Source organism: Mercenaria mercenaria, chromosome 4 (assembly GCF_021730395.1).
Source record: "Mercenaria mercenaria strain notata chromosome 4, MADL_Memer_1, whole genome shotgun sequence".
Lineage (NCBI taxonomy): Eukaryota > Metazoa > Mollusca > Bivalvia > Venerida > Veneridae > Mercenaria > Mercenaria mercenaria.
In genome coordinates, this window is record NC_069364.1 from 21544675 (window position 1) to 21563773 (window position 19099).

Genomic DNA, 19099 nt, shown 5'->3' on the forward strand with positions numbered 1-19099 from the left:
CGGATTTGGGGTAAAAACACATGATTTTATTTTATACGATTTTAATATTTACGAAATCACAAGTTCTAGTAAAAAATTAGCTCATTAAATATTTACAGCATGAAAATAAAACAGTCAAAATGCTAGGTAACCGCACAGGTTTATGATATTTCGTCACAAGTGTCATTGTTATGACAAAAAAGAAATTGTCTCCCATTTATATCAAAGCGCCATTTGTACGGATCGAAAACTGTTACATGATACCGGTTTACTTGACTTTACGCGGCGAATTTATACGAGGCCAATATTTACGAATCTGATTTGGTCATAAAAAATAGTAAAAATTAGCAGCAGGTAAAAAATACTCGTTATACGGTAACTAAAACAGGTTTATCATTTATGTTGAACAACACAAGTGTTTTATCTGTATTTGTTTCCTTGCATTTATAGTAAGTCCAAGGTATTGGTGACACGGTTTCTTTCGAGTTAAAAAGGTGGATGAAAAATCCAGGTGCTTCTCCATGCATTTTTTTTCAGGCACATGCACCTCAAAAAAACAAAAACATTTTCAGCAAGCCAACTGCATGGCTCCCTCTGGTGGTAGAATGTAATACAAATGCAGCTCAAATACTAGTATAAGGGGCCTCCGTGGCAGAGTGGTTAAGGTCACTGACTTCAAATCACTTGCCACTCACCGATGTGGGTTCAAGCCTCACTCGGGGCATTGAATTCTTCATGTGAGGAAGCCATCCAGCTGGCTTACGGAAGGTCTGTGGTTCTACCCACGTGCCTGCCTGTAATGAAATAATACATGGAGGGGAACCTGGGGTCTTCCTCCACCATCAAAGCTGGAAAGTCACCATATGACCTGAATTGTGTCGGTGCGACGTTAAACCCAACAAACAAAACTCAAATACAAGCAGTGTTAGGCAAGTGACTTGAAACCATTAGCTTTAACCAACGGCCACCAAGGCCACTATAGAACAAAATTAAATAAACCTCTTGTCCAGTTTGCCATCGATGAGATCTTGTGTCTGGTTGGCGCTTGTTTTGGCAGAGAACACGATGAAGTCTGGAATGTATTCCTTCGGCATGTTGCGTGACAACTTATCAGAAATGGTCAAAGTTTTACCAGTACCAGTCGGACCTATAGACAGCACCTGAAATACATAATAAATGGCATTTATAAGCTCTTTATCATTACAAATACACACCAAATTTACTATTATTGTACACATTTTTCCTTTGCCTTTTAGTGTGACGGTCTTACATAGAGGTGTTTTGTTTATGGTGAATGTGCCACTAAAAATATTTGTTTTCACCTCTATTAAAATCTTCACAGGTAAGCCCTTGATTGTACCCAAAGGCCATGATATCTGCGATAACACACTCTCCTATTATTATTACTTACAAGATCAATCTAAATCATTTTTAGTTGATACTGCCTCTTAAGAAATTGCACAAAATCTAGATATACTGACATCATAACTTAGACGAGATGATCAAACAAGACTCACCGTTTTCTTGTTCACCAGCAGCATTTCTAGAAGATAAGAACTTCTCACTGTGTCTATAGTGGGTACAATAATGTCAGAAAACTTTGTCTCTGGTGGAATAACGAAGGCATCTCTATCTTCCATCCAGCCCACCCACTGGATCTAAAATAATGTAGTTATAGCTTGGTCAAACCATGCTAAATTTCTATAATGAATTTGTCCATCTTCAAAATATGGACAGTACCATTAACTGTTAAAAGGGGTGCTTACCAAAAAGATACTGGCTGATTAGCAAACAGTGTAGATCATGGTCAGACTGCATGGATGTGCAGGCTGATAATTATCTACACTGGTCACAAAGGCAGAACAAATCGTGTCCAGCATGGTAAGGGTTATAGTCTGATCAAACCATGCACTATTCTTTTTTTTTTTCATTTTTCTCATTTTCTAGTTCTTTTCTCACAGTTACAAGTTAAGCACGTTCATAGTACTTTTTTTTTCCACACAATGTAGAATTTTACTTAACTCTAAAGCATGTTCACAGTATTTTTTTTTCCTACAATGTAGAATTTTACTTAACTCTAAACTTTAGAATATACTAAGAAAATATGGTGAATAAAAATGATATGGCCATGTGACTGTTTTTTTGCTGTACAAATGTAAATATTATTGGCCTAAAACAAGTTTTCATAATATATATCTATGGAAAGATTACAATTTTTATAATATTTTCATGAATAAAATGATTTCAACAACATTTTTTTTCAGTTGTAAATTAACAAATTGTCTTGTATATAGTCAAATGAAATTTGTGGGTCCGTGCACATACTTTTGAGATAGCTACCCACGATCAAAGTGATGCCATACATTTCAAGCTGATTTTAAGACATTTGAAATATTCACATATCAACATTTTCGTTAATATATTTTGATATACAGTGCATTACTGATAAGGTTAACCCAGTTACGAAAATAAGTAACTTGAAATTTTTAAATATCTGCACCAAAAAGGGAAAATACTATCAATTAAAACAATAGCATACTGATTAAAACTACGTATCCAATAGAAATATGAACGCTATAAAGACTGGAGAAATTCATGTAATCGACCGCATTTAAATTTTGCTTTTTTCAAGGACTTAATCAAATGAACTGCAAACAACAAAAAACATTTTAAAAACAAAATGTTCCAAAAAACCTAAACATTGAAAACAATAGTTAATAGACATGAAACAAAGAACCCACAAAATCATTACAAACACACTAAACAGTATAACCAATATATGCCGTGCCATGAGAAAACCAACATAGTGCGTTTGCGACCAGCATAGATCCAGACCAGTGTGCGCATCCGCGCAGTCTAGTCAGGATCCATGCTGTTCGCTTTCAAACCCTATTGCAGTTAGAGAAACCGTTAGTGAACAGCATGGATCCTGACCAGACTGCGTGGATGCGCAGGCTTGTCTGGATCCATGCTGGTCACAAATACACTATGTTGGTTTACTCATGGCGCGGCTCATATTAAAAGCTACAACATTCCCTTACTCGATCAGATTTCTTCTGTTAAATGCACAAATTCTTACATATTAGAATACATTCCATACAACACACATTCAACTGATTACTACTAGTATTTTTAAGTTAGATTTAAAAAAAGAAAGAAAAGAAATTCAACAACTTAACAAACAAAACAAGCACACAGTTCCAGGGTTGAAGGGGTGGGCAGGCGTGCTCCTCCCCCTAAAAAAATTGTGTTTACATTCTGCTTAGAATCCCCTCTATAGGTATTTTACACCTGGCACACTTAAGACCCTTGGAAGGTTCTGGGAATGGAAGCTTCTTCTGTATCTTGTGCTTTCCTCAAACTAAAATTACATACAGTCTTCTGGACGAGTCATCCATATCGGTTTAACTGGGGCGACCATAAAAAAACTCACACACATACACACAATAAAAGCTTACTACCTTGGCTTTCTGTGAAAGTCACAAAGACAAGAAGAAATTACTTTGTATATATTACCTATATATATATATTACTTATGTTCTTTCTGTGCTAAAAGACATGTGTCCAAATATATGTGTAAATCCATAAAATAATGAAAGACATATGTTGTAGACATCATGTCTAGTGTGAAAACTGGCACAATGGATTATAAGAACTGTATGTCTCTGGCACTGATAATATTTGATGTTAATATGTTTTTCTTTACATTTACACACCTGCTGTAAGCTGTTACATGTATAAATATCATATGCCTACATTAATAACTACCATGGGAGCTTATATCATATTGCTACTTCAAACTCAGTAAGACACAAATTTTCCTGAGAAACAATGGTTAAATTTGCCTTATTGCACATCAAATAGTGTCTTGTAAATGTAATGCAACAATCTGCTTTTGAAATACCTTAAATGCCAACACCCTATAAGTTTCATGATAATCAATTTTTATTAACACAGAAAAAATCAGAGATTTAATGTAAAAAGAACAGAAGTGTAGGTTTTGAAGAAATGCAAGCTGAACAAAATTCGACAAAAAAAAGAAGATTTTACCTTGCGTTCACCCTTTTCTTCATCATCAAGTGCATCATCACTCTCTGAACTGCTGATACCTGCATCATCCAGATTGTAGGCATAGACATTACCTTCCTCAGGGTATAACATCTTGATCTGTAATACAATTACTTCTCTCTTGATAACTTTCTTCGATTTCTTTAACTAATTCTGTGTACATCAAAGAATTTTAAGTCCAATTTTTTCCAAAGAATTTAGGAGTTGGCAAAGAATCATGGTTAGATTTTTACTTTACTACTTTTTGTATGGTTTCAATGCTACCGATTTCTCTCACATTTGCCACTGTTGTAAATTGTGAGAAAATCTGATCAGGAGATATAGAATTTGTGAAAAATTGTTCCCACTATATTTTTTCTTTTTCCATTTTTTCTATTTTGGCAGTTTTAAAACCCAGACAAATAAGTACTGTATTATCATTAACACAAGAGAGCCATGTTGACCCTGAGTTGCTCACTTGACTTACACACCCAAACAGGTAATGGTTTTGGTAAGAGTCACCCAAGAAACATTTCTTCCAAATTACTCTTGAAAACTCATCAAAAGCTTCAGAGATTTTTTTTCGAAATGTTCAATGAAGTCATATATGGAAACTAGCTCTACCCCCAAAAGTAATATCATTTTGATAGAGCAAGATGTTTTTAACAATTTAACAGAGTCAGCCAAGGAACATTTCTGTTAGATAATTTAAAAATAGTAAATGTCTTAGGATGAAATGATATTTTGAAGAATGTTCTATTTTTAACTTTTTCCAACTGCCATGGCAGCCAGAGTTCTGTTGCACGTAAAGAATTTCTTTCAATAATTTTGAAAGAAGACCAATCAAGAAATAAATATTCCTGTGATACTTAGTTGACACTGGCAAAAGAGATGATGTACCCTGCGTAATGGGAAAAAAATCACCTAAAGCACTTTATGCTCAGGTGAGCTACAAAAGGTATGGATACAGACATTTAACAAAGGAAAACATACCCCTTCTTCCTTCATTTTGTCCTTGATCCATTTTGAGAATTTGAGCTGACTGTCATGGTCTCCTGTCATACCCACTGACCAGACAAGGGCAAATATAAACCATGGTTCAATGAGTTCCTCAATACGAGCAAGTCTTTCTGCTGGAATCGGCTTCTCTCCCTGCAACGGCAGTAAAGGTGTATAAAATATTTGGTAATATTATGAAACATTATGCAGGAATTGTTGAATGTCAGATAAAACACTTAACTGGTACATCTGTAATAAAAATATAAACTGATTAGCAGAGTATTATGTAATGTTACATGGTCACACTTTATTCTCTATGAGACTGACTCCTAAAATACATGGTTTTGTTCAAAACAAAATCTGTGTATTTTCTTACATCAAGAAAGTCCATGGTTTCAATAAAAAATCTGCACTTATTTTATTGTTTGAAGGAATCCATGGTTTTATTGACAAACTAACCTTAATGACCTTAATAACCTAAATATTATAAATTGTCTTTTATACATAATTCAAACTGAGTAAATAACTTGAAAGGGTACTGATAAATGACTTCCAAATGAGTCATCATCGTCTACTTACTAGGGGAAAGAGGAAACACTTCAATAAAAAAATTCCAGGAGAACAATAAAGTAAGAGTTCATAGAACACGAAATACTCCCCCTTGATACATTCAGAAACTGCACCAGGAACAAAAATTATTTGGTCACTGTGCACTGGACATTTGATGTACTGACCTAAAGTCAAAAGTTATGGGTCATTTACCTGTCATAAGAGACCTCCATATCAAGTGTGATCTTAAACCAAAGTGTTCTCAAGTTATCATCCAGAAACAGTTCAACTATTCCGGGCTGGCAAATGTGATCTTGACCTTTGACCTACTGACCAAAAAATCAATAGGGGTCATCTGCTGGTTGAGATAAAATTCCCTTTCAAGTATCGTGTACCTAGGCCCAAGCGTTCTCAAGTCATTGTCTGGAAACGGTCAACTGTTCCAGGTCACTGTGACCTTGACCATTGACCTACTGACCTCAAAATCAATGGTAGGTCATCTCTTGGTCATAATTAATCGTCATATCAACTTTCATGATCCTAGGCCCAAGTGTTCTTGAGTTATCATCCTGAAACTGTGTTCTTTAGTTTATATGGAAATCGTTTAACTATTCCTGGTCACTGTGACATTGACCTTTGATCTACTAACTTCAAAATCAATAGGGGTCATCTCCTGGTCATGACCAACCTCCCTATCAACTTTCACGATCCTAGGGCTAAGCATATTTGAGTTATCATCCTGAAACTGATTGGTCTACATACCGACCAACAGACAGACTGACAGACAGACTGACATCTGCAAAACAATATACTCCTCCTCCTTCAAAGGGGGGGCATAATAACGCAACATAAATCAAAGATGAAAAAAAAAAAAAAAGAATTTCAAATAATACTGCACATAATTTGAGATTTCTACACCTTAAAGCAATCAAAATATCTCAAAAATTTACTTCTACAGATAAAACTACTAAAGAAAAAATAATTATTCAACAAAGTTTGATTTTTTTTTTTTTTCAGCAGGTAAGAATGCACAACTTTTCTATCCACTTACCCTAACATCTACCTCATCATCTGTCTGTATGTGATTTATTTAAAAGTGGTTAAACTTATAAATACACTTTCATAACAAATTTCATAACACTAACAAATTTGCTACAGACTCCCCACCATTTTGAACATGTTTGTGAAAATGTAACCAACTAAACATGTGACTGAGCTCATGTTGCAATATGGCAAAAAAGACTATTTAAGGTTTTATTTTGCCTTTAATCTGCTAAATTATTAAAAATGGATCTGTCTTTCCTTAAATTTGGGCAAAACCATCTATTATTCGAAGGGTTGTTCACTGAAAATTTACTGACTGAATGGTGTACAGTGCAGACCATGATCAGCCTACATGGTCTGCACTGGTTGCAAAGGCAGAATCACTTGCCCCCAGCAGGCTAAGGGTAAGGGTTTCAATAATTATCAAGAGAACATCAGATATTAAATTAAAACTCTGCTATCTAAATACTGGTTTATAAGCGTTGTATTGAGAAATATGCACAATTTTTGCAGAGGAAATATTCCATGACTACAGGAACGCAGTTTTGTCATGGAAAAAAAGCAACTGGAAATATTTCAATCCCTGTCTTTAGTGGACATGAAACTGGTGTGCCTCAAAGTAATCTTACAAGTGCCATAGTCAATATGAACTCAGTCTGTATGTTGTAAAACATTAAGCAAGACAACTCTGTCATGAAACATAACTCTGTCAAAACAAACTCATACAAATCTTTTTTTATTTCCCCCTTTTTCATCAGATTTTCCTGCCAGCATGCCCTAAATACACAAAATCAAGGGGTAAATTGTTATATTACAAATAATATAATTATTAAAAAATCGAGCATAAACTATGCATTTCCTGTAACAGAAGCTTTAAACTATACCAATGATATACATTTAAAACAATTCTTCAAATGCAAGTCTTAGAGAGGTTTAGATTTTAATGTGTGTATGTGTAGAAAATACCCATATATGATTAACAAAAATTGCCAAAGTTCTTCAGATTAATTAAATGTAGTGGATTGCTAAGTATAGATAATTCTAATATGAAAAGATTTCTTTTCATTAAAACATGCCAATAGTAACACAGGGTCTTATATTATTTGGCACATGTAACCCCATCCCCGTGTTTAAAAATGGTTATGTTTACCTCATGCTGACCTATTAGTGCCATATTGTACCAAGAAATATTGCATCCCCATTTCTCCCACTTTTTAATATAAACTTAAAGACATTTTAGAATCAAAATAATATATAGCAGAACCATGTTTAATTTATTTAAACACTCTGAATCAGTTCCACACCATGTGAAATTTTCACTCAGGCCACACTAAAATGAAATTGAGATATGTAACCTCTTTATTGTGTTTAAATATATCAGAACATAATTCTGCTATATTATAAGAAAAAAGTTCACACATATATAATGTAACATACATGTACTAAATCTTAACCTCTCTATATGTAAACACAAGTATTACCTGAAAACCTGTTACAGTTTCCAATGGTTACATTTCTGAACAATGCATAACATGTGTTTTCATCATCTCTTTCACCTGATATATTTCAATATCTTTTTTAAAGAAATCTATCTTAGTTCATTAGAAAAATGAATATTAAGGCAAGAAACCAGAATTATTGTAAATTTCCATGCCATTATGTTATTAGATTATAATCCCGGTATTCTTCAGTCTGTAATGTAGTTCATACATTCACACGGCTGTAATTACTAGTTGGGAAAGTTTAACATAACCGAGAATATGTACTACTGTAATTGCCGACTCATGATTACTCGTCTGATACTTTGATAAAAACATTACAACTTTCTTTCAATTTTCAAAAAAAAAAAAATTCTGGTGGCAACGATCATATAAACTCAATCAGAAATGTAACTATTAGTGAACTGTTATCTGGTATTGTTAATATCTTACCGCTTTCCTTAATGCTCTCTGTTGTAACCATTAGCAACCAGACAGTTAGTTTTTATGGCAACAAGGGTCAGAGTTTAGGTTAAAGTCGAATGTCGATGTTAAGTTGTGGAAATGAAAACACATAATGTTAGCAAAATGATTCACACGGAAAAAGAAGCAATAACTTAAACTTGAAAGCAACAGAATGTAATAAAAGCTGTGATAAAATAAATATGATTTTTATGTAAATTTATGTGAGTAGAAACAAATAACAGAAGCATGTAAATATATACCTAATTAATTTTTTAAAGAAAATGACTTAACTGCTTTACTTAAATGCTTGATTCTGAACAGATTTACTTTTTGTAATACATGTAGTATCATTGTCTTATAAAATAATTACTGAAGTGAATCGGTATACAGATCTAAACAAGAGGACCATGATGGTCCTGAATCGCTCACCTGTCCCCACATGACCCAGTTTTGAGTATGACGTCGCCTTTTCTATTATTTGACATAGTGACCTAGTTTTTGAGCTCATGTGACCCAGTTTTGAACTTGACCTAGATATCATCAAGATAAAAATTCTGACCAATTTTCATGAAGATCCATGAAAAATATGGCCTCTAGAGAGGTCACAAGGTTTTTCTATTATTTGACCTAATGACCTTGTTTTTGAAAGCACGTGACCCAGTTTTGAACTTGACCTAGATGTCATCAAGGTGAACATTCTCACCAATTTTCATGAAGATCTCATGAAAAATGTGGCCTCTAGAGAGGTCACAAGGTTTTTCTATTTTTAGACCTCCTGACCTAGGGGTTTGACCGAACATGACCCAGGTTTGAACTCGACCTAGATATCATCAAGGTGAACATTCTCACCAATTTTCATGAAGATCTCATGAAAAATATGGCCTCTAGAGAGGTCAAAAGATTTTTCTTTTTTTAGACCTACTGACCTAGTTTTTGATTGCAGTTGACCCAGTTTCAAATTTGACCTAGATATCATCAAGGTGAACATTCTGACCAATTTTCATGAAGATCCATTGAAAAATATGGCCTCTAGAAAGGTCACAATGTTTTTTCTATTTTTAGACCTACTGACCTAGTTTTTGACCGCACGTGACCCAGTTTCAAACTTGACCTAGATATCATCAAGATGAATACTCAGACCAACTTTCATACAGATCCCATGAAAAATATGGCCTCTAGAGAGGTCACAAGGTTTTTCTATTATTTGACCTACTGACCTAGTTTTTGATTGCACATGACCCAGTTTCAAACTTGACCTAGATATCATCAAGGTGAACATTCTGACCAATTTTCATGAAGATCCATTGAAAAATATGGCCTCTAGGGAGGTCACAAGATTTTTCTATTTTTAGATCTACTGACCTAGTTTTTGACCGCACGTGACCCAGTTTGGAACTTGACCTAGATATCATAAAGATAAACATTCTGACCAACTTTCATAAAAATCCCATGAAAAATGTGACCTCTAGAGTGGTCACAAGCAAAAGTTTACGCATGCACGACGGACGCCGCACAATCACAAAAGCTCACCTTGTCACTTTGTGACTGGTGAGCTAAAAATAGCTCTATGATATATATACGTATATATAACTGCTCCATCACCATTCTAGTTTATAAATTTTCTATTTATAAATGCTCCAACACATTACATCATGACAAAAGCTAACAGGCCATGCAATGAAATGTGACCCATCCAACCATGCCAGCTGTGATGCAAGACAAAAACACTGGCCATGGTCCTTATTTAGCAGTAACTTAATAAAGAGACTTGTCTTTGTCTCTGATTAATACTGAACTGCCTTAGTACAATGAAGTAGGTAAGCAGTATGGCAAGCCCATGCAAAGTCCGTGTTGAAATTTTTTTTATTCATATTATAAATCATACTTTTTTTTTTTAGAAAACTCAAATATGCAACTCGGGTTGCAACTTGATAATCTGCATGTGACTACAGTACAAACAAACATCCTTTTTAATGCATAGACTGAACAAGTATCAGGGTTAATTCAAGTAGTCACGTGGTCCGCAGCAACTTTCCAAGTATTTTCTACATTTAGACCACTTGACATCGAAAGAAACTCAGACATTGTGCTTATATCCTTTGAGCGGTTACTGTTATAGTAGTTGGATTAATCTCATTATTTGTTTAAAGTTTCACAGAAAACCCTAGAATTGGTTATATTGGGTCATAGCTGAGGCATAAAGTGTTTTTGATAAAGATGGACAGTGAGATTGCTGCAAGCCTCCCTGCAAGGGCCAGAAATACAGTAAAACTCTACTCTTATAGCCAGTACACCTCTTCACCCTAAGACCGCTGTTCTTTAACGTAACAATTATGCTTGAAAAAAGACAACAAGTAAATTTCAGACAGTAAAACCAGTGCCCAATCACCATGCTTTTGCTGTTTTTGAAATATACAGTAAGCATCTAGGTGCTCTTCATAATGAAGATATAATCTGTGCAATATATATATATATATATATATATATATATATATATATATAGACCAAGACACCTCCATAAGTAGCATGCCAGTACTATAATGTTGGTCAAGTATCGGAACAAATTGCACAACCAAAATAATTAGAAGACGTGCAACCATACTGCATTGTAAAAAAATATCTAAAACGTAAGTGATTGTCTCACACTGTCAGACGCAAAGTCAAACTGAAAAAGCAGTGTAATATGAGAAATATTCTGCGTCTGTAGGTTAGGTATCATATATACTAAATGGCACTGGAAAATTTTTCATATTCTATCTGAACTACATTTCTCCCCATTCCGCCAAAAAAGTAGCATACATATCATACCTAAAAACTTTTGCATCAATGAGTAATAAAGTCTGTGATCCTTTGGAAGCACAGAACATAACCAAGCAACACCATAGCATATTCTGTTCTACTGTGTCTGTTTATAAAGAGGTAATGAAATGTGTAACACCCCTCCCGCCCCGCCCCCTTGCTTTTGCGGAATTCTGCTATAGTACAATTAAATATACTCAATGATCCCAAAGGACCAGAAAATATAAGAACACTGAGTCAATACATCAACAGTTATAGGTTATTAGATTTGTTTCCAGAAATATGCACAAATTCTAGGAGAGAGATATTGCTCAATTTTAGGAGCACAATATTACTAGTGTAACACTGGCACATTTTACACTGAATCAAATACAATCAAATGATGCCTCACAACCAATATCAAATTTTACAAGTCCATATGGAAAGACATCTAGGCATCCAGTCATGTGGTAATCAAAGTAAATGAGCCACGCCATGAGAAAACCAACATAGTGCATTTGTGATCAGCATGGATCCAGACCAGCCCGCAAATTCGACAGTCTAGACTGGATCCATGCTGTTGGCTTTCAAAGCCTCTTGCAATTAGAGAAACCGTTAGTGAACAGCATGGATCCTGACCAGACTGCGTGGATGTGCAGGCTGGTCTGGATCCATGCTGGTCATAAATGCATTATGCTGGTTTTCTCATGGCGCGGCTCAAAGCTAAAATGTGTATGAAACATTACAGCAGTTCTTGCAACAACAGACAACACAACACCTTAGGCAGGTGAACTGTGGGAAGACGTTTTTGACATTCTGTGAACACCAATGCAACAACATAAATACTAAATTCAGTTGTCACAATTCAAGACAGTGTGTGGTTCACAGATATCTTACCCTAGATTATGATAAGAAATAAGAAATATTTATATTTAAAACATAACATGAGCTGGGATATTTTCTTGTAAATTTTATTCTTAAAATAGTTAAATTAGAAGTGCTTGTCTGGCATGCATATAATAAGCAGTTATGTCATAGATAAAAATTAAGCTTACTAAATTAGTTTTGTTAACAATTTCAAAACAAAGAATAGATCAGAAAAAAAAGGCAAAATTAGAGAAAGTTTTTGATGCAGTTCTTCACAATTTTCAAATATTCGACAAGTTACTGTAAACCTAGAAATGTTTTTGCACTTTTTAAATTAGTGTCTTTCGTGGGTAGTATGTTTCCATGAAATTAAATAGCCGCGAAAAACTCTGATCTAACAAAAACGTGAAAGATTCTAGCTTCAGCTTAAATAGATCGCTATAAAATGGTTCTGTACTTACACATACCTGGATATTAATAGCTCAAATTCTAGTACCATAATTGTATAAAATGAGTGCACAAATCCACATTAACTCAATTGATTGATACGTTATTTTTCTATGATGTAACAGCCTTTTCAATATTGATCTGTCAGGCAAACAGGGGATAAAAACAGAAAAAATATGCATCTATCAAACGACATATAATGCAATTTGTAGTCGGCAGCCAATGCGATATACACATGTATTATTTGTAAGTAAAATATTGGTCTATTTCTGCTAAGTGTTGTTTAATCTCCTAACAAAAGATACTGCTTTAAATGGCAAACAGATGATATTGTAATAACAGCAATTTACTGACTGTCAATAATCAGGTGTGTGAATAGCCGTTGATATGGATGAAAAGGATTGGGGTACATTTATAATTAAGGGGTACAAAATACTGAACGTTTTCGAGAATACTATAAATGCAACTATTGCCTTAGCATACTAAATACGTTCACTTGCGACTTCACTTGCGTGGGATTCGCGATGGATATGATTCCGAGAATATCTGTATCCGCGAAAATGTCCACGTTCTGAAAAACACGAAGCATAGTATCCACGAACATTTCTAGGTTTACAGTATTTTATTTCAACAGGACAAGTTAATATTGCAAGTATTTCATGAAATGCAATGTATGTGTTTAAAACATAAATATATAATAGCAAGCAACATAATACTTGTTTATATATGTATATGTTCATGAATACTAAGCATGATTACACATAGCAGAAACTAGAGATCTGAAGGTAAAAGACCAGTTTAATATGATACACAGGAACCATTTGATGTCAGTACTGAGAAGAATGAAGATGACAAGAATATGCAACAATGCTGCTTAACTTTATGACCAAATTAAATATTTAACTCAAAGGAACAATGCAAAAAATTGTAAATATTTCTTTTAAAATCTATGCATGTAAGAACATTATTTTTAGAAACTGTGTCACTTATTTCAAGTTTTTCAATGTCGAAGTGTTCAAGTAACTCTAGCTTGACTAGAATGAGTACTAGAAGTTTGATTAAGTGTAAAAGCTAAAGACTAAAAAACCCTCTACATTTCGACAACTTTCCTAGTCTTTAAAAATCTTTTTTTTATTTAAATAACTGATTTTTAGTGCTTCTATAAACCATTAGAAAATTATTTACATCTCACATTATGTGTAAAACTTATATTATGGAATACTCTAGATTGATTAGAATCAACAATGGCTAAAACAAGAAAAGTTCTGAACAACTGAGCCAGCTTGTTTCTAAGACAAAACTGATGCCTAAAATCTGCACGAGTTTCCCTGAAGTTGCTTTTTTCATTACTGACAAAATGTTTTCTTATTAAGCTGAATTAGCGGAGGATGATACAAATAATTAATGATCAGCCAAACTAGCTAAGGTTAATATAAAGGTTTATAGAAAGCTAAGTATGTAGGTAAATGTACATGTATATACCTCTTTGGGCATGAATGGAGTAAAGAAGCACTCTAGCAGTTTGAGGAGGCTGAACACTAGATTACAATCCACCGTGCCAACTATCTCTCGAACATGATGACGCACAAAGTCTATGGCAGGCTGAAAGTACGTAAGTGAAGACAGAAATGTAAAGTTGTGTTGTTTTTTTACATCACCATATTGAAAGCAAAGTTGTTATTTCTGTAGTTATAAGACTGATAATAATTTCAAAGAGAAGGCGTTTTATATATAGAAAGTATTTCTTTCTCACCAATCATGATCAATTATGGATGTAAAAATAACTGTCTAAGCAAAACCTTCTTCAACATAATCTCTGCAAACTCACATACATACTCAATTCTGTTTTCAAAATTTTAAACACCCATAGAATATCAGTTTAAAATGAATATTTTTCTATACTAGGTTCAGATCAAGTGAATTTATAAGTAAGTCTTATCAAACAAAATACCTCCATGAATTTGTCAAACAACTCCTGTAGTTTCTCCATGTATGGGTAGATATTTTCTGGAATGTTTCTCAGCCAGCATTCTACAAAAGGTGGCAGTCCAATATAGCTTGGTTCCAGGTATACCATACCACATCTACTGACAGTAGCTGGGGAGGCGACAGCTAAATCAGCCACTTCAAACATCATTGTCATGTGCTGAAATATTTAGATACACATTTACGCTAAATTTTAGTCATAGTAAGTCATACAAGGCGCCCAAGGTTTTTGTTTGTTTGTTTTGGGTTTAACGCCGTTTTTCAACAGTATTTCAGTCATGTAACGGCTGGCAGTTAACCTAACCAGTGTTCCTGGATTCTGTACCAGTACAAACCTGTTCTCCGCAAGTAACTGCCAACTTCCCCACATGAATCAGAGGTGGAGGACTAATGATTTCAGACGCAATGTCGTTTATCAAATAGTCACAGAGAACATACGCCCCGCCCGAGGATCGAATTCACGACCCCGCGATCCGTAGACCAACGCTCTTACCTACTGAGCTAAGCGGGCAGGTCGCCAAAGGTTTAATGACATTTCAGAGAATTATTTAAGGATAGGCAGGTAGTACCCTTGTAGCGTCATGGATCTACTGCAAGCAGGATAGGCAGCTTCTACACATGAAATACTTAGCTATGACACAACTAAATCCAATCCTGTGAGAGGAACTAAAATGTTTAGGAAATAGAATATGCTAAGACAATCTTATATATGAAATGGCATTTTACAGAGATTTTCAGCACAAATATCTGGTAATGATTAAAATAGAAGAAAATCTTTTAAGCATTATTAATTACACTATATCTGAATAACAGTAGTATTTAAATTATGTAAGGCTGTAATGTTCACCAGCTTGTAACTTTATTAGTACTCAAGTGTTCTACACAACCAACTGTATGATTAGACTGAGGTGGATGACAAATTACGTTAAGAAGTACTACCTTTGGTCAAAGGGTCACACAGAACATACACCTTGCCTTGACATGGAATTTACAACCGTAAACTGCTGTTAATAGCTCTATTTAAAATTTAAAAAAAATTACGTCAGTGAGTTTGATGATTTCTCCACTGCTAAGACACAGTTTCTTATTGTCATCCAGTACAGTGTTCATGTTCTCAATCCAGACAGCGTCTACTGGTCCATCAAAGACATACCAACGTTTGTCTTCATTTGTTGCTGACGAACCACCACGAATGAGTGTTGACAAGATACCATCAGTCCTGTATCACATATAACAAAACAGTTATTTTTCAAAATTTTGAAATGAAAATGTTAGATTTTCCATTTATGTCTGATTCATCTAGTGTAACAATATTGTTTTTGCAAGAAAAAAGAAATATCATAGCAAAATAATAAAAATTCTGAAATGTGGAACCCTAGAGCCACAGCATGTCCAGTTAATTCTGGTGACTCTCCCATATCAAAATAACTGGACAGTGTATGATATTGTCACTTTAAAGGGTTTCAATAAAAGATATTGAGAAATGCCTACTTTTGAGAGGAATGCAAGTCAATAACTTTAATGAATAGACCTTTAATACAAGTCTGGAAATTTTGAACAAAATGGCTTTTCATTAGTTTGTAACTGACTTCAACATGTAATAACATTTACTTATTGTAATTGCGTTGTAATATTGTAATAACATTTACTTATTGTAATTGCGTTGTAATAACATTTACTTATTGTAAATGCAAGCGGTGAATTTTGTAAGACACAGATTACAGCCCCAGCTACATGTGCACAGGACACAATTGTTATGCTTCAAGTCTCACAAAAGAAACCACCCTGTTGGGTCAGATTTAATGAATAATAATGAGCAGATATCAAAATATTTTAATACAAGTTGCAAGAATGAAAAAATTGTCATAAATATATAGATGAGATGTTTTTTAAGTTCTCGAGTTTATATAAAAAAAAAACCAAAAAAAAACAAGCTATCCTCACACCTACCATTCGTGAGTGAGGGCATCAAATTCTCCGTACAGCTGACCCATAGTGATAGATTTTGGGTTGAGAACATAGGAATGTGTAGCTGTGAAAGTGAAGCCTGCAGGTGACAGCTGACCAGTTAGTGCTGTCTGTGCCATCTTCAAGGTCTCATAACACTGAAACGAAAAAAGAAAACAGAAATGAAGAACAAGTCCTAAGGCTATAAAACAAAGTTTGGAGACTAGTCTCAGAATTGCAATGCTACCGTTGGTCAATTTCAAAACTGTTCTTAGTAACAACCAATCAGTTGTTAGAATTTTGAGACTGTCTCCAAAGTCAGTTTTATAATCCAGCTCAGGGGTCCACCTCTGGGCCTTAATTCAGGCATGGATAGGGACACTAGCACAGCTATCTGCTTCCTACAAACTGTCTTGATGGCTTCTTCACATGAAAGAATTCGACCCAAACCCATGCATAAGCATACACTGATTAAAGGGAGTGAGTCGAAGTTAGTTCTTTCTGCCCAACAGCTCTTGAAGATATGTAAAGAAATCTTGGGAAGAGGCGAATTCATGAAATTTTAGTCCGAGAGGAAAAAATTTGGTCAATTTTATTTTATCTGTTATTTAAGTATAATCTTACATTCACTAACCTTCGTTTTACCAGATCCAGTTGGACCAACCAACATAAGACCGTGTCGTACCACAGTTGTCTCAAACAGCTGTATACACTTGTTGATAAAACCTGAAAAATCAAATTCAAACATATACCATTGTAATAGACAGGTTTTACAGGTATATAACACAACATCAACAAATATCGTGTTTCATTGCAAGCACAAGTTTTTCCACACTATATTTCAAATCAGTTTCTAATTACCAGCAGTATTTAGACAGTTCTTCTGACAGATTTCATTAGTTGAAATAAAATCTGAGTCAATAACTTTATAACTTTTTATAACTGGAAGTCAAAATACTTATTAGTCGACTCAGTGTAAACACCACATATCAATTATTTTGATTAAAATCCAACTAGAGGCACAAAAAGTAGTCTCAACTGAACTTTACAGAGAGACGGACTGATAGATGGGCAAACAGACAGACATAAATGAGCAGGACTTCAATTTCCATATCAACATGTAAAGACAAAGCAATAGTAAATCAAACCTTCAACATCTTTGATTCCAAGTTTTGGGCAAGACTTTCTCAAATATTCATCAAGTGTACCATAATCAATGGGCTGTTCTCTGTAAATGATTTTAAACAAAATTAAACACACAAAACATTATACAGTACAATAGCCAGTAAGATTATTTAGCCATCAAACTTTTATGTTAATACTCAAAACATTCAAAAATGAGAATCTGAATTGTGCAAATGTCTGATTTCTGACAACATAAAACTCTTTTTTCATATTGAAACATCACTTCTTATCACTGGTACTTAAAAAAAAACAGAATACTGTTACATCATTAACATTTGTGAAAATTTAATATTTCACGGAATTCCAGGTTGCGTCAATTCATAAAATTAAATCCCAACAAGTAGGCAAATTTTCATCTTTTCAGTTCAAAACCTACAAATTCATGTCTCATAAAAGTTGTTTTTGACAAAATATGTGCACAAAATTTAATGAAAGTTTAAGAAAGTTTCATAGTTTCATATATGTCTTACATAACGTAACACTAATATTTTCAGATTTGTCTGTTGGGGATACTTACTTAATATTGGGGAACAGATCAGAGACGATACCATTGAACAATTTCAAGTCATCCACTAAGAACTTGGGCACATTTACATCTCTGATGGCTCTGAGGGCAATCAGTTCCTACATCAAAATATTTAACATTCAAGTATGTTATGGCTAACAGTTAATCAACACCTTAAGTCAATTTTCCATTGAGAAATAACATTTGTAGACAGTAATCTAAAATTTCAGCATAAGAAAAGTAACTAAAAGGCTGTTTTCTGCAAAACTTGCAAGAAATAAGAAAACAATTGGCTTAATTTCAACCGAAATATTTAACCATATTGGTAATTTATAATGTACAGTCAAGACTGCCTTAACGACCCCCTGAATTTAGCAACTCCCTGTCATATGCGACCCTATTTTATGTCCCGGATGCAATTTACTATATAAATAGCCTGAATTAAGCAACTCCCTGCCTTACCCGACAAGCGACTGTGAAATCAGTCTCCCGAATCGATTATTTGACCGTTTTCAGTGACTGTGAGATGCCCCCTCGCAAGTTTTTACTCGACAAGAGTTACCGTTCGTTATCTCGCGTGAAGTTGTCTGAGGCGAGAACTTATTTGTTTACAACAAATGGCCGATGAAAAATGTAAAAAAGAACTGTTTTGACATTAGAACAGCGTGTTAAGGCACTAAATTGCTCGACCGGGGAAAACTAGCGTATAAAGTCGCTGAAGAATTAGGAGTTGGGGCATAAATTAACAATGTTCCCGAAACAAAAAGAAGGTGGTATTTAACAGGAAATGAGGAAGTAAACATGGTTTAAAGATGCAGTCAAT

The 19099-nt window shown here is 34.4% G+C and overlaps 1 protein-coding gene across 13 annotated transcripts in view; it reads right to left on the reverse strand.

Moving 5' to 3' along the window:
- The window catches only part of LOC123551157 (dynein axonemal heavy chain 1-like), a 107572-nt gene that overhangs the window by 54407 nt on the left and 34066 nt on the right, over nucleotides 1-19099 (reverse strand). For 6 of the 13 annotated variants that reach the window (XM_053540671.1, XM_053540679.1, XM_053540670.1 and 3 more), the window contains exons 34-46: nucleotides 18289-18395; nucleotides 17735-17814; nucleotides 17221-17312; nucleotides 16590-16744; nucleotides 15681-15858; nucleotides 14605-14799; nucleotides 14136-14255; nucleotides 7345-7395; nucleotides 5020-5178; nucleotides 4030-4146; nucleotides 3021-3035; nucleotides 1497-1637; nucleotides 979-1139 (exon numbers count right to left, since the gene is read on the reverse strand). In XM_053540671.1, coding sequence (XP_053396646.1) covers nucleotides 979-1139; nucleotides 1497-1637; nucleotides 3021-3035; nucleotides 4030-4146; nucleotides 5020-5178; nucleotides 7345-7395; nucleotides 14136-14255; nucleotides 14605-14799; nucleotides 15681-15858; nucleotides 16590-16744; nucleotides 17221-17312; nucleotides 17735-17814; nucleotides 18289-18395 — 1571 coding nt within the window. Of the gene's footprint in view, nucleotides 1-978; nucleotides 1140-1496; nucleotides 1638-3020; nucleotides 3036-4029; nucleotides 4147-5019; nucleotides 5179-7344; nucleotides 7396-8549; nucleotides 8568-11205; nucleotides 11227-14135; nucleotides 14256-14604; nucleotides 14800-15680; nucleotides 15859-16589; nucleotides 16745-17220; nucleotides 17313-17734; nucleotides 17815-18288; nucleotides 18396-19099 lie in introns of all 13 variants that reach the window. The other 7 variants (XM_053540681.1, XM_053540683.1, XM_053540682.1 and 4 more) reach the window with 5 other exon arrangements.